The sequence below is a fragment of the Harpia harpyja genome, chromosome 9 (assembly GCF_026419915.1).
Source record: "Harpia harpyja isolate bHarHar1 chromosome 9, bHarHar1 primary haplotype, whole genome shotgun sequence".
Taxonomy (NCBI): domain Eukaryota; kingdom Metazoa; phylum Chordata; class Aves; order Accipitriformes; family Accipitridae; genus Harpia; species Harpia harpyja.
The window spans coordinates 41895746-41908885 of NC_068948.1; the positions used below are offsets into that span (position 1 = coordinate 41895746).

Below are 13140 nucleotides of genomic sequence, written 5' to 3' on the forward strand. Positions count from 1 at the left end.
TCACACAGGTGTTTGCAGCAGTAACAGTTGTTCATTCTGGAGACTCGGTACGCCGCTGGAGAAACCGAAGAACTGTGCAGAAAGCTGTATACACTACTTGTCTCTAACAGCCTGGTTTTGGCATTTCCCTGTAGCCCTTCCAGAGGCTGGACTGTTGCCAGAAGAAAATTGTGGTAACCTTAGACTGAAGGACAGGGGAAAGAGGTGAACCCCCCAGTTCATGATCTGAATTGCCTTTTAACAGTACAGCTCCCTTTAAAATCAGCTGGAATCGGTCATGGCAACATGTCCTATTCTCCATACCCTGCGTTGTTTCAGGCAGCTTACGCTAAGACATTACATCTCTGCTCAGAAGCTGGGGGGGAGGGTGGTTGCATTCAAAGGGGTGGGACACAAGCAGGAAGAAATCTTTTCTTGTAGCTGAAACATCCAGACAAGCTGAATAGCCTGCAGCGTACAATCAGGAGGTTTTACAGTATGAACCACTGACTGACATTTGCCTATTGATACACAGACAGCCTCAATGTAGTGTGAGTAGTGGAATGTGGTATCAAAGCAGGTGGCAGAAATGCATGCCCTATGTACAAATATGTCCAAATGAGATGTAGATAATTACAGCATGCAGAAGTACCCATAGTTGTTTTTTTTTTTTTAAACATGTAGGATGTAAATGCAAGCTTTAGCCCAGTTTAGTTTTAACAAATCAGTCCTCTATAGTGATACTGCTAAAACAAACAAAACAAACAAAACAATCCATTTCTGCATTCAAATGCATTTATAAGACTAGTTTTCAACAGAAGTGGTTTTAGCCATGGCAAAATCTGAGCTTTCCATAAGGGAAGTTTTGTAATATAGGTTATAAATAATAGGGGAGTTTTCTGACTAGCTAGAAGAAATTCAGGAACATAAGTAAGACTGCTGTACCACAAACTGTTAGAAGCAGCCCAGCAGCAGTTACTCAAACTTGTTTCAGAAAGCATGTTTGTCCAAAGCTGTTTCCCAGAAAACAGTTACCTTCCGCTTTCAGAGCGCAAGCTTTTTCTGTTGTAGTTCAGACTAACTATAGTGACCGTAAGGTTTCAATAAGCTTATTTTGCTGTGCAATAATTTTGATTTTATTTCTCAGATCACACTTGGCCGAGAAAGCTCAGCCAAAGGACCAGGTATTTCCAACAAAAATCAGCTGATGCTGTTCCATACACAAAGCTGGATCAAAAGTTCCTAAAATGGCCTGCAAACTGGATTTAAACAGCAGCCTGCCGCTGAGTGGCATTTATTGTGGAATTACAAGAAGTAGAAAAGTCAAAGTTTCAGTTCAGCAGTGAAAGGATACATGTTTGGCCCCAAACCGATCTCATTCTTAAAGGAACACAATGACTCTAGGTTAGTTACAATCACCACCTTAGCTGCACCTAACACATCATCATCAGTAACAGCTCAGGAAAAAGGAGCAGAGAGCATATCCCAGGCAACTTTTGGTAAAAGCCACTCATTTAGTGGAAGTGATATAAGCAAATATGTGTGTCAAAGTCATGAGACTCTGATTTAAGCATGATCTAGCTATCACTTTATTCCTTGAAACTAGACTGTCTCAATTCCAGAAACTACTGGGAAGGAGAGGGTGCCTGATGCCTCAAATTTCAGCCTTTCCGTTTCTCTTCAATGCATTCTGTATTTTAAGGTTCTTAGAAACTGACAGGAAGTTTCAACAAGCCAAACAGATGAGTTCAGTTAGTTTTACTTGTGTTTCAAGGATTTCATAAACATCCCTAGAGCTTGACAACATCCCTAGAGCTTGACAACTTCCTGGAACATTGGGTTTTGATCTTAGGCTAAGTTTATCTGATGTGATGTCCATGCTGGTAGGTGAACACCAAAACTCCCTCATGCGTAGGTACAGACACTCTTAGCTGTTCTGTACCAGATATGGATTTCTGAGAGGTCATTAATTGTCTGATTAATGGTAACTTACCTTCAATCAAGAGTAGCTGCATTGTGCCCTTTTTTAGACGTGCCGTTTCCTCAGACTCTGGCATTTCAGGCCTGCAGTATGATGTGGCAAAGAGCAAACTGGAGAAAAACAAGCTTGTTTGGGATATTTAACTTTTTTTTTTTTTTTTTTTTTTACTCATAGCTTCATCAAAGGAGTGAAGAAAAGAGAAAAATCTCAGGAGAGCTTCTTTCATGCAGACTCTCGCCATCCCTTTTCACAGTAGCAACTGTGCAGGCAAGAAAAATGTGTGACTCCATATTTATTTATTTTAGTTGTGCTCAGAGTTTTACAGGTAGCATCTTCCCTTTAGACCTTCTCAACAGAAATATAAAAAAGTTTGAAGCCATTTCCCCATTTACCCACTCATCTCCAATAATCAACTGAAGTGAAAAGCAGAAGCATCTTTTGTTAAAAGAAAGAGTGGTGAGTTTGTGAAGGCTTATCCCAGTCTAGAGCTGGGCTTCCTGCTATGGCACAGATCTATTAGTTTGTAACTTACAAAACCCAGTCCTCAGAGTCCTGTAACTCCCATCTACTCAACGGGAAACAAAACTCTTCTCTCGCGGTGACAGGGAGCTGACGCTGTGCAGGGGAAACACCTCCTGCAGTTGAGCGAGCTGGACCTTCTTCACAAACTCTGGGTACCCAATCTGTCTTCATGGGATGGAAAGGAGGCAGGGCACAAGCTCTTCAAGGCAGAACAGGCTCTTCAAGTAAGTACTGCACGTCCTGGTGGACGTGCCTGTCTTAGCAAACTGCTGTGGCATGAGGCACTGCGGTCATGGCTGTAGAGAACTGTCCCAGCTCTGTCAATAGAACCACAGGTAAATTTGTTCTCTTTCGTGTGAGAAGTCCCTGAGTTGCAGACCTAAAGGATCTTCCCCCCAAACACACCTCAGTGTCACTAGACCACTGAAAAAAGGAGCCGAGCCACATCAGTATCCTGCAGGGAAGCCACCTTTCCGGGAATCGGAGGCTGCAGCCCATCCTTCATCTGTTCTGAGAATGGCCTGCACAACTGCACCGCCACTCACCCGCGTGGTATCGTGTTTTCTCTTCTTTAGCTGTTCTTCTATACCCTGGAACACAGAAATGAATGAGGACAACAGGAGAGAGAAACTGCACACGTGCTGTAGTCTGCGACCTGCATCCTCCGTGACTACCCAAGCGTTCAGTGCCTGTATTAGGTAGGTCTAAAACTACATGCTGTTCCTCCTCTTCCCTTCACTTTCTGGGATGACCTGCTTTTGAAGAGGTGGAATTGAGAAGATGTGGTATTTGTGGTGCTCAGTGTGCGCTACCAATACTATTCCTGGTCACAGAGCATTCTGCCTCAGATATTCATATACTAACAGCCGGAACTGATGGATCCTGTTTGGGAATGGGGGAAAACACAGGACTTGTAGAGAGCAGGGCATCCTTCCCAGTACAGGCAGATACCTCAGCTGTTGCTTTAGTAAGAAGCTTATTAAAGGAGGATCTTCTGCACAGTTTGGTGAAGAAAACTGCCTTACATAGGAGTGTTTTCCCTAGTATAGAGACATGGGATGAAATATGTACAAAGACTGCATCTGTCTCGGGCCTCTGGGATGTGTAATTCCTCCGGGTGAATGAAGCTGCCAGCTCAGGCAAGCGGTATGCAGCGCGAGGCAGATCTTGACATCAGCTCTCAGACTGACAGCGCTGCACAGAGACCTTTACTGTGAAAATATTTTCAAGTTTGTTCTTGAGTCCCTCTGTGCATCCTCCCTCGCTAGCTCTGTGCCAGTGCTTCAGGATTCAGCTGGAAGGCTGCACAACAGGGCAAGAATTTCCTGAGGGTCACTGGATTTAGACTGCTAAATAGTTTGGGCCCTGATGTGGTTTGCTATTTTGCAAGTCCTTTGAGCCAAACAACATTGCAAGAAGATACATACCCTCAGTTTCAGATGTAGGTCACACTTGAATGCACTAGGCTTCAAAGCCATGTGACTGAGACTAAAGGTACACTTTGAATAGCTTATTGCAACCCAGTACTTCACCTGTGCCAGCTTTCGTACTGCTTACCTAGGAACATTTGGCAAAGCTTCGTGATTTTCCACAAGTGCATGCCTTCCCAACACTAGGAACCCAGCACCATGCAAGAAGTTCACGCACACCCCAGACTCTAGCTAGACAAACCTCCTCTATTTCCTGCTCAAGCTCCGTGATATTGGGAAACAGCTGATCATGAATTCTGGGCTCTTCCACTGCTTTCTTCACATCATAACCAAACCAGATGGAATTCATGATAGTCTGTGAGAAGCAAAAAGCCTTAACGTTAGTTACTTGTCTTCAAAGAGGCCTTGTGGCAACGTAGGCAGAGATGTCTGAAGGATGATCACCAGAGCACGCAAAAGGTGTAGTTTCTGGTTCCTCCTGCTTTCAGCAGTTCCTCTCTTGGCTAAGCAAAACACAGGTACATTGCAGCAAGTCAGCTTGTATACGCTTAGGAGGATTCCCACACAGAGACACCATGAGTTACTAAAATTAACGTAGTAAAAGGATCAGATCCTCGAGCTATTGTAGCTGGATTTATGCTGCTATGACTAAGCTAGTGCTAGGCTTAGACACACCGCATCACCTCGGCAAACATACAGCTACAGCGTCCTGCTACTGTGCAACTGGTTTCCTTAAACCTGGCTCATCTCTGCATGCTTAAATTGCAGGTTGGGGCTGCTGGCAAGTGAAAATAGCCTCAGGATTAAGGTCTTAGAAAGCTGCTTGTAGCAGTTTTTACGGAGACTTCTCCTCTACCTCAGCCGGAAAGCAACATCTATCCTGGTGCTCTGAACTGCTGTGTGTGCTGGCACAGGAGACAGCTTTCTCCTGCGATCACTTTTGGGCTAGCTGGGCATTTGAGTCGCTGCCACAGCAGCTCACAGAGAGCCTGCCTGTCAGATGGCCCGACACCATGCCTGACCTAAGTTCTTATTTAGCTTCTCTGTGTGACTTTCATCCAAAGTTGGATGTTGGATGGGAATGGCTCTAAACTAGATAGACGAGTTTGTGGAGATCCAGAGAACAGAAGACAAAGCTAAACTGAAGTCACAAATCTTCCACAAGCGGCAAGAACAGCTTGCCAAAGGAAAAGATCTGGAGTCACTGAAGCAAGTAATTTAATAGCACGCCCTTTGTAGCTCTGGCAGGAGTTGGTGTTGGAGGTCTGGCCCTCAGAAGGCCAGGCAGGAACCTCCCTTTCAGGCCCCTGGCCCCCAGCAGGGAGCCACAGCCATGGTCACATCACAGGTGGAGACTTGAGCCCTTTTCCCCAAATGCTGCCTCTTCCCCCCACCTTGTTTTGCCTCAGCCTTGTCCCCAGTTTGCCCATATCATCACATACCAGTGCTGTTGCTGTAGTTATTTTTGTTCCTCCAGAAGCACCGACCACCATCCTGACCTTTTTCGTTTTATCCACCAAGATGGAGGGACACATAGAGGACATCGGCTGTTTACCTGTTGGGGACACAGACGCAACAGAGGCTCAGCTTTCCACCTGCAGCTTAAAAACTGCCAGCTCCTGCTCCATGTCTAAACCCAGAGCCTCAGTATCCACCGTCCTGACTCAGCTCACATGTCTTGTTTGGCCCTTGGGGATCCCGCTATCCCCTGTACCCATCTCCTCCTTGCTCCTGCAGTGCAAAGCTTAACCCTGGTCCTTCACGCAGAGGCTGAAGGTGCCTTCCTCCACAGTCCTGTCCCAGCTGGGGCTGTCTGTGATACAGCTGCCTCCGGTACACCGTGGGACTTCCCTTCCTGTCCTTTCAATTCCCTGTCACTCTCCAAAGCATGGGGTACAGGAGGGTAGCAGAATCCCAGCCTGCTTTAGCAGCACTGAGATGGGTCTGCAGGAAACGGCGGTAGAGAAGGCAGATTGCTCGGGTTAGGTACGCGAACTGGATCTATCCAAAGCTGCCCTACATCTCCCAAGGCAGCGCAGGGAGAAGGCTGGACAGTGCCATCTAGCACTTTGCAGTCAGCTCCTGCTGCTGCCTCCCTCTTAAATCAGTTCAAAGAAATCTTTTGCGGCCCTCAGTCATGTAATTTGACATGTACTGAGCTCCCTGGGAAAGGATTTCTGGTTGTTGGAAGGAGGCATACACAAAAGTTTTTCCTGAGACAACCTTTCCTCCTTCAGGGTGCACCAGAGGCGGCTGGTTGCATGCTTTTGGCAGGGATGCCAGGTGACTCGCTTTCATCCCTGTCCTCTGCAGAAAGCCCCAGATCTGTGCCTGATGGCAGACGTGTTGCAGCCTACCTTGCAGGCACCACAGTGTTGGTATGCAAGATACAGCCAAAAGACTGAGTCAGGAAGGTAGTTTACAGCTACCTGGTGCTATGAAATTTGCTGGAGAAGGAGGGATCCCAAATCCATTGATTATGCTAGGTGAGCTGAAGTCATCCATCTCATCATTAAATATGATTCCACTCACGTTGGATCGTACATCAGAGCCAAAGCTAGAGAAAACAAGTTGGCGCAGACATGTCAAAACCAGAGCAAATCCAGAAAGAGCTTCAGGTGAATTACTGCAATGTGAAACATGGGATTTGATTGGAGTAACTCTCCACTCCCTCCTGTTGTAAAGGACATTCCGTCACCCCTTGGGGGAAGGAAGCAGTTTATACCATGAGTACACAACTACACAAAGAGGAAAGGCAGCCCACAGCCCTGCCGTATAGCTCCCCTGCAAGGACCCCAAGGGGAAAAGCAGCACAGCAGCTAAATACAACTAATTCCCCTTCCAGCTGGGCGGTACTACACTGCATTCAGAGGCAGCATAGCTCAAAGGCTGGCATATTTGGGAATGATTGGGGTTTTGCTTAGATCTGTCAAGCTGGACACATTTTCTACGGACAAAAAGAATCTTCACCCCCCAGCTTCAGGCCATACGTGCAGAACACGGCTCTTCCTGACAGCACTCGAAGCCAAACACTGCACTTCCAGGCCAGCTGTATTAGCTAAAATTCCTTCCAGAAGTCTGGGAAATCAGAGCCAGCAGCGATACTGCTGCTTATGGGAAGATCTAGATGCAGTGAATGTTTTCTCGGTGGGCGAACCCAACATGAGAGAGGACGCATCTTGTCCTCTGACCCAACCACACAGGCCTCGGTGTTAAGAACTGACCTGCAAGCTCAGCAGAAGTGCCTACCAACAGTGCTACTCATCACTACCCCAGCAGAGAGATGACAGTTCAGTGATGTTTTATACCAACCACAGAACCACTACTAGGAAGATGGCAAAGGCCTACATGGAAGTAATGTCTGAGCTCATACTATTGGTTGATGGTGCTGGTGGCGGACACAGCGCTGCCATCATCAGCCACAATGGAGAGGTGGGATGTACCGGCATTATCTCCAGTGTAATATACTGGCTCGTAGTAGTCAACTGGATGGGAGGTGTTGTCTGTGATTTTCCTCCGGAGGCTATCCGCAAAGTACGTGGACGTCATGTTTCTGATCGCCTGTCAGAGAAATCCAATGCAGTTACTCAGCAGATTAAGTTTAAGAGACATGTAGTTATGAGGCTGATATCCAATACTTCAGACCACAGAAGAATGGCAAATCCCAGAAGTGAGGCTACAGTTTTCCAGCAGGGGCTTTCCTCCTTCTTGAAAGATGGACATTGTACCAAAGGGCATTTTAAGCAGTCACAGAAGCAGCTGTTACAATGCACCCCTTTGTGTAGGAAGTTAATCAGCATCCATTATTGTAGATCTATGGAAAGCTGTCCTCAACACTGCTGTAAGGCGTAGGCAAGCAGTGTTACACTTGCTTCAGAGATGAGAGGAAAGGGATCAGGTTGAGAGGACTAGGCCAAGGCAAGGTCTGGTCATTGCTCTGTAAGTTGCAAATTTGTGTCCATCAAGCTGGGCTGGGCTCAGATCCTGCTGCTTTTGCAGAGTCACGGAAGTAAAAGCACAAAGTGTGAAGTTGGGAAAAGCAGGGCTCCTGCCTCACCCCTTCCCATCCGTTGGTCCATTTACTATAGGCGGGACTGTGGTTAGAGAGCCACAAGGTTACTGGGAATGTCATCTAGTGAATAAGGCTTCAAACACTATGAAAACAGGGAGGGTTAGCCCTAAATATACTCAAACACTTCTGGTGAATTGAGGATTTTGCTTTTCCTTACATCAGGAAGGTTTCCTCCATTTATATTCCTCACAGCTCAGCCATGAGTCACATAGGACTTCACGTTTTGATTCAGAGATATTTCAGTGCCTGTCAATAGTAGGTGGCACAGAGCATCCCTGACAAAGTTTAGTCACCCAAAAACTTTAAGCCATGTTCCAGCCAACCTTGGTGTTGCAGAAAGAAAAGGCTTTTGCCAGGTACCTCTGTAATGTTGACAAATTTTGGATCTCCCAGTGAAGTCCTCTTGGCGTAGGCAAAGCGAAAGGCCTCCACAATGCGGTGGTAAGTCAGACCTTTCTCCTCCGTGGTTTTGATGCTGTCAGCAGAGAAATTATATCCTGGCAACAGAAGACAAACGATTGTGAACACAGAGGAAACTACATGGTCAATGGACTGCTAATAAACCTGTGTCAAATGGTATAATCTCAAAGCCCAGTCTCGACAGAGATGCAGTCACTGGACTGTCCTTATCTCCGCATGGAGAACACAGGAGCTCTGATAGTTTTAAGCACTGTGGGAGTCACCAGCAGGATTTGCACTTGCAGAGATGTTTTCCAAGGAGGCCTCAAGTACAGACTAGTTTCCACCCATGCAGGTATCAGGGAAGTGCCCCAGTCGGGAGCATATTTTTCCCCTCACACCTGTATTTCAAGTAGGAATGTGACATCCTGAGTTTACAGCAGAAGAGGAATGTTTCCGCACCTCTGATCCCTCCTGGGGGTCTCAGACTTCTGACCTGCTGGGTGGCTGTCAAGGGAGGGCCAGCTCCCAGAACAAAAAAGGTGTTGTCTTTGGAGCTCTCCTAGCTCCTGCTCCTGTAAGGCCCTGCTCAGTGGCACTCTCACCTTTCAGTATGTTGAAAATGAGGGCTAGCACTGGGCCACTTAGGGGGGCACTAGGCGTGTAGAGGGTAAACTCTCCAAGTGTGATCTGTATGGGGTCTTCAATCACTGTTGCATTGTAGTCCCGCAGGTCATCCAATGTGACAATGCCCCCTGGAAAAGAGAAGGAAAATATAGATGTGGGTTTATGTGATCTCTGGTGGGAAGAGGAGGTAATACTCCATCACCACGCCTCACAGCAAGGACAGGAGGGAACACGGACAAGTCCAAAAAGTCGCAAGGTAATGAGAGCAGAGATGGGTGCACAGGAGATGAATTTATTCCTCGATAGATCCAGCTGAGGCTCAGATAGCCTAAGCTTGAAGTTGGGCTGATTTATGGCAGCCCCAAATCTGGTGATCCATCTTTTTTTACAAAGGACACCAGCAACGTCAGGTAACAAAACGTCCTTGAAAGTCCTGTTTACAGGAGGAGGATGCAGCTTTTGGGTGCAGATGCTTTGTGCTACCCCACAAGTGGAATAATTTGTATGTTCCACTGCCTTTCTTATCAGAAGGGTGAAGGCGGTAATTAACCATCGCAGATAAAGCCAGTAAATGACTTACTCATGAGGTTCACTAAAACTAGCCAATGCCAGCTAGTAAGGATAGGATACTACCACCATCTAGTGGCATCGAGAGATTAAATAAGCTCAGAGTTTACAGGACCACGTATGTAACATTTTAGGTAGAAACTTGTTGGATTCAGGCTCTGTAAACAGCACGTATCTACTACGCTACATCCAGAAACGCATCGACCTGCTAGACTACATGGTACAGAAATGCACGGTATATACTATCCATTCCTGACTGAGTCTCCAATGCATCCATTAAAGTGCTAATGGCTCTCTTGGGTGTCCTGTTGCCACAGATATCAGAGGCCGCATTTCAGGCAGCAGGCTTGACCTGCTTCCAAGGCTTCTGCAGGTCACCGGCTCCTCCCTGGATGCTGAGCCACAGCAGTCAGGTCACTCACGCTGTTTTGGACAGATGTCCTGTTTCTCACCTGCACTGTGGATGTCATCGACGATCTGTTTTGCCAGGCTTCCCGTGTAAAAGGCATCTGCTCCTTCACTGGCTATAGTCTCGTATGTGTTGGCTAGTTTAGGCATCTTGATGATATCACCCTCATGCAGAATTTTTCCTCCTCTGCAGAACACTTCGCTAACAGAGAAGGGAGATTGAGAAGATCAGATCTCAGAGACAAGTTCAAAACTATGTGTACCTGTACCAGCTGACACAGTATTTGAGTGTTCATGCTAGAGGCTTCTTGGAGAGAAGAGAAACTGCCTGAGCCATGCCCCAGGGATCCTGATATCTTGCACTGGGACATAAAAATGAACAGTGGTTTCTGACCTGGGATTCCACATCGCTCAGAAATTGCTCAGTGAAGCCTGCAGGAGGGAGTGTTGATCTTTTTCACCAAGGCAGGCCATCCTCCCTACCTGCCCAAGGGGCCAACAACTGCCTCAAGATGCCCAGGAGGGGCCACGTTCCTTGAACTCAAGCAGTTCAGTTCAGAGCACAGACTATGAAGCTCTGAGGCTCAAAGCTTCCAGTGAGTCCAGGAGAATGTGTTTTGATCCCTGTTTGTGAGAGCACTTTGAGGTAGACAGTTTCCTCTCTAGCTCCCTCATCATGGATCATGAACGTGCTGCTGTGGACCTGCCAGATGGAAGTACAGGAGATAGGCCCAGGCTGTACATCCCAATTGGATTGGAAACTAACGTGCAGCTGGCAGAGATTTTAAGGAAAAGAGAGAATTAAGCACGATCTCCTGTAGGGCTTGACATAGACACTAAGGGTTTGACTGTAAGAAGAAGTGGAGGAGCATTTAAAACTCTTCATCTTCATAGTCATTGCCAGAAGTGGATGGTCAGAGGCATTGCTTGAGGAAGGCTGACTGCAGAGTAAGAGATGATCCTAATTCCTACTGCCTGACAGCAGATGAGGTGTCCGAGGAGACTCTGCAATTGCCCCAAACGCAGGTAAGATTAGCTTGGTGCACTTACAGCGTGAGGAAAAGCTGGGGATTCAGAAAATACATTGCCATCTGACAGATTCATCCCAGCATGTACTCTAATTCCACCTTTGCTCAGAAAAATGGACTTTAAAAGCAGAATTTATCTCCCTTTAAAGGTCAGAGCTGAACATTCCTAAAATTGGCCACATGATTTAGCACCTTTAGGTAGCTGGAATAACATCAGCAGGTACAGTAAATACAGTCACTGCAGGGGAGGCACACTCCTCACAGTTCCCACATTACACAAACACAGAGACATTTCAGCTGAGATGCAGTTACCCCAAATTTCTCTGCACAGAACAGCAACCGCTCTACCTATGACAGGGAAACTGCTCTACCTACCACAGTGAGGGATTGCTTTCAATTGACTCCTCTCTTGATTTGATGGCTGCTGCAAGGCCTTTCCCAATAGGGAATCCTTCTCTTGCCAACTTGATGCTGGGCAGAAACAGATCTTTCCATGCCAGTTTGCCATGACGTTTGTGAGCTAGTTCATACCCACGAATTTCTCCTGGAACAGCAATGGACAGTCCTCCTGGAGCAGATAAGGAACGTATTAGTCTTCCATAGCAAGAAAAGGAAGTGATTAATGGAGTAGGAGGTAGAGCAGGCTTCTCTGTCAGCCCTGGTTTTAGGCAGGGATTATGTATACTATGACCAGCTCATCTTATGCATACGATGCTAACGGAATTACTCTGTCTGACATTTACGCCTGCATATTCTAGACTGTTGAAACACCTCTATCCTCTTGCTGGTAAATCAACTTTTTGGGTCATTTCCCCTCAGTAGGCTCTGTACCAGAGAAAAGCTGCTCCGAACACAGAGGCTATCACAGCTGCCCACAGTTTCCAATCCTTCAGAGTACACACTACCATAAGAGGACACAGACTGCGTACATACTTAAGACAAAAAAAACTTTGCTGCAGCATTGTAACTACAATTGCAATAGATTGATTACTACATTGCATAGTGATGCAGCAGTTTGCTTCAATCCCGTTTTTATTGGCATGTCCCAGAAGTTCAACACACTTCTCAAAGCCCCTCCAAGGTGCTGTTCCTCCTTGGTTACAGGAGTGACCATGAAGAGAACTAGTTAGTATTTCTTTCTATTTCTGATTAGAAAATACTTCCCTGAAAGGAAATTACTACTTCTTCTCTGGAGCCCCACAGCCATTAGTTGAAGCCACCACATAAGGTATTTAGGGAGGACACTTGAACTGACAAGAACTAAGCTGATCCACAGAGATTTATCCAAAGAGGTGGAAAGATGGCAGATACGGAACAGGTCATACTCAGTGCTTTGGATTCACCTGCATTTTCATGAAGTGAAAAGCAGAAAGTGCTGAGGTGACTGAATAGTTTGAAGGACATTATTTTTAGCTTCCTTGTTAGGATGGAATTTGCAGATTGTGTAAAGTAGAGGACACTTCTAGGGGAGAAATCCTGTAGATATGCAAGAACCTAATCATAAGAAATGTTCTTAATTTAGACATGTCAGTAGCAGCTAATGTTGGAGCTATGTGGTCCCCTCAAAGCAGTGAAACAGCCTTTGCCATACCTTTCAGAGCGAGCTGTGTGTTGTTCCCAAACATGTCCTCCGATGCTCTTTTTGGAGCCACCTCTCTTGCATTAATGATTTCCACTTTGCCTTTAATGACAGAGCAGGGAAGATGATGTTTAGCCCTGGCCTCAACACACAGGCACGGTCTCTGCTGAAGAAATCTGATCAATGTGAGCCAGTTTCTCGACAGTTATTTTGAGGACAGCATGTTCCCCCAGAGGCTGTGAGAGTCAGTCTTTTACCTTCACTCAGGTAGGATAAATTGCCTGCTTTAGACAAACAGTTCTCAAACTGTTCCAGATGTGTATGGCCCTGTCCCTTACCTGTGCTGCTGTAGATGGTAAAGAAGAGGCCCCCTCCAATGCCCATGCTGTGAGCATTCATGAGTCCTACACAAAGCAGAGCTGCAATCGCAGCATCCACTGCTGATCCACCTTGCTGAAGGATGTCCCTGTGCAGCAGAAGAGAAGGCATCGTATGGTGACATGTTACAGTGTCTCTGAGCAGTGGATTCATCTCATCAGAGCAGCTAT

At 46.4% G+C, this 13140-nt stretch overlaps 1 protein-coding gene across 6 annotated transcripts in view; it reads right to left on the bottom strand.

The window, feature by feature from the left end:
- Window positions 1-2237: 2237 nt before the first annotated feature.
- GGT1 (gamma-glutamyltransferase 1) overlaps window positions 2238-13140 on the bottom strand; it is a 61174-nt gene continuing 50271 nt past the window's right edge. For 5 of the 6 annotated variants that reach the window (XM_052797806.1, XM_052797810.1, XM_052797808.1 and 2 more), the window contains 11 exons: window positions 12931-13058; window positions 12605-12694; window positions 11389-11581; window positions 10030-10187; window positions 8989-9138; window positions 8345-8481; window positions 7286-7473; window positions 6342-6469; window positions 5355-5467; window positions 4154-4267; window positions 2238-3072 (listed from right to left, as the gene is read on the bottom strand). In XM_052797806.1, the coding sequence (XP_052653766.1) occupies window positions 2929-3072; window positions 4154-4267; window positions 5355-5467; window positions 6342-6469; window positions 7286-7473; window positions 8345-8481; window positions 8989-9138; window positions 10030-10187; window positions 11389-11581; window positions 12605-12694; window positions 12931-13058 (1543 nt within the window). In that variant the 3' untranslated portion in view covers window positions 2238-2928. The remainder of the gene's footprint in view (window positions 3073-4153; window positions 4268-5354; window positions 5468-6341; window positions 6470-7285; window positions 7474-8344; window positions 8482-8988; window positions 9139-10029; window positions 10188-11388; window positions 11582-12604; window positions 12695-12930; window positions 13059-13140) is intronic. The other variant, XM_052797811.1, reaches the window with a different exon arrangement.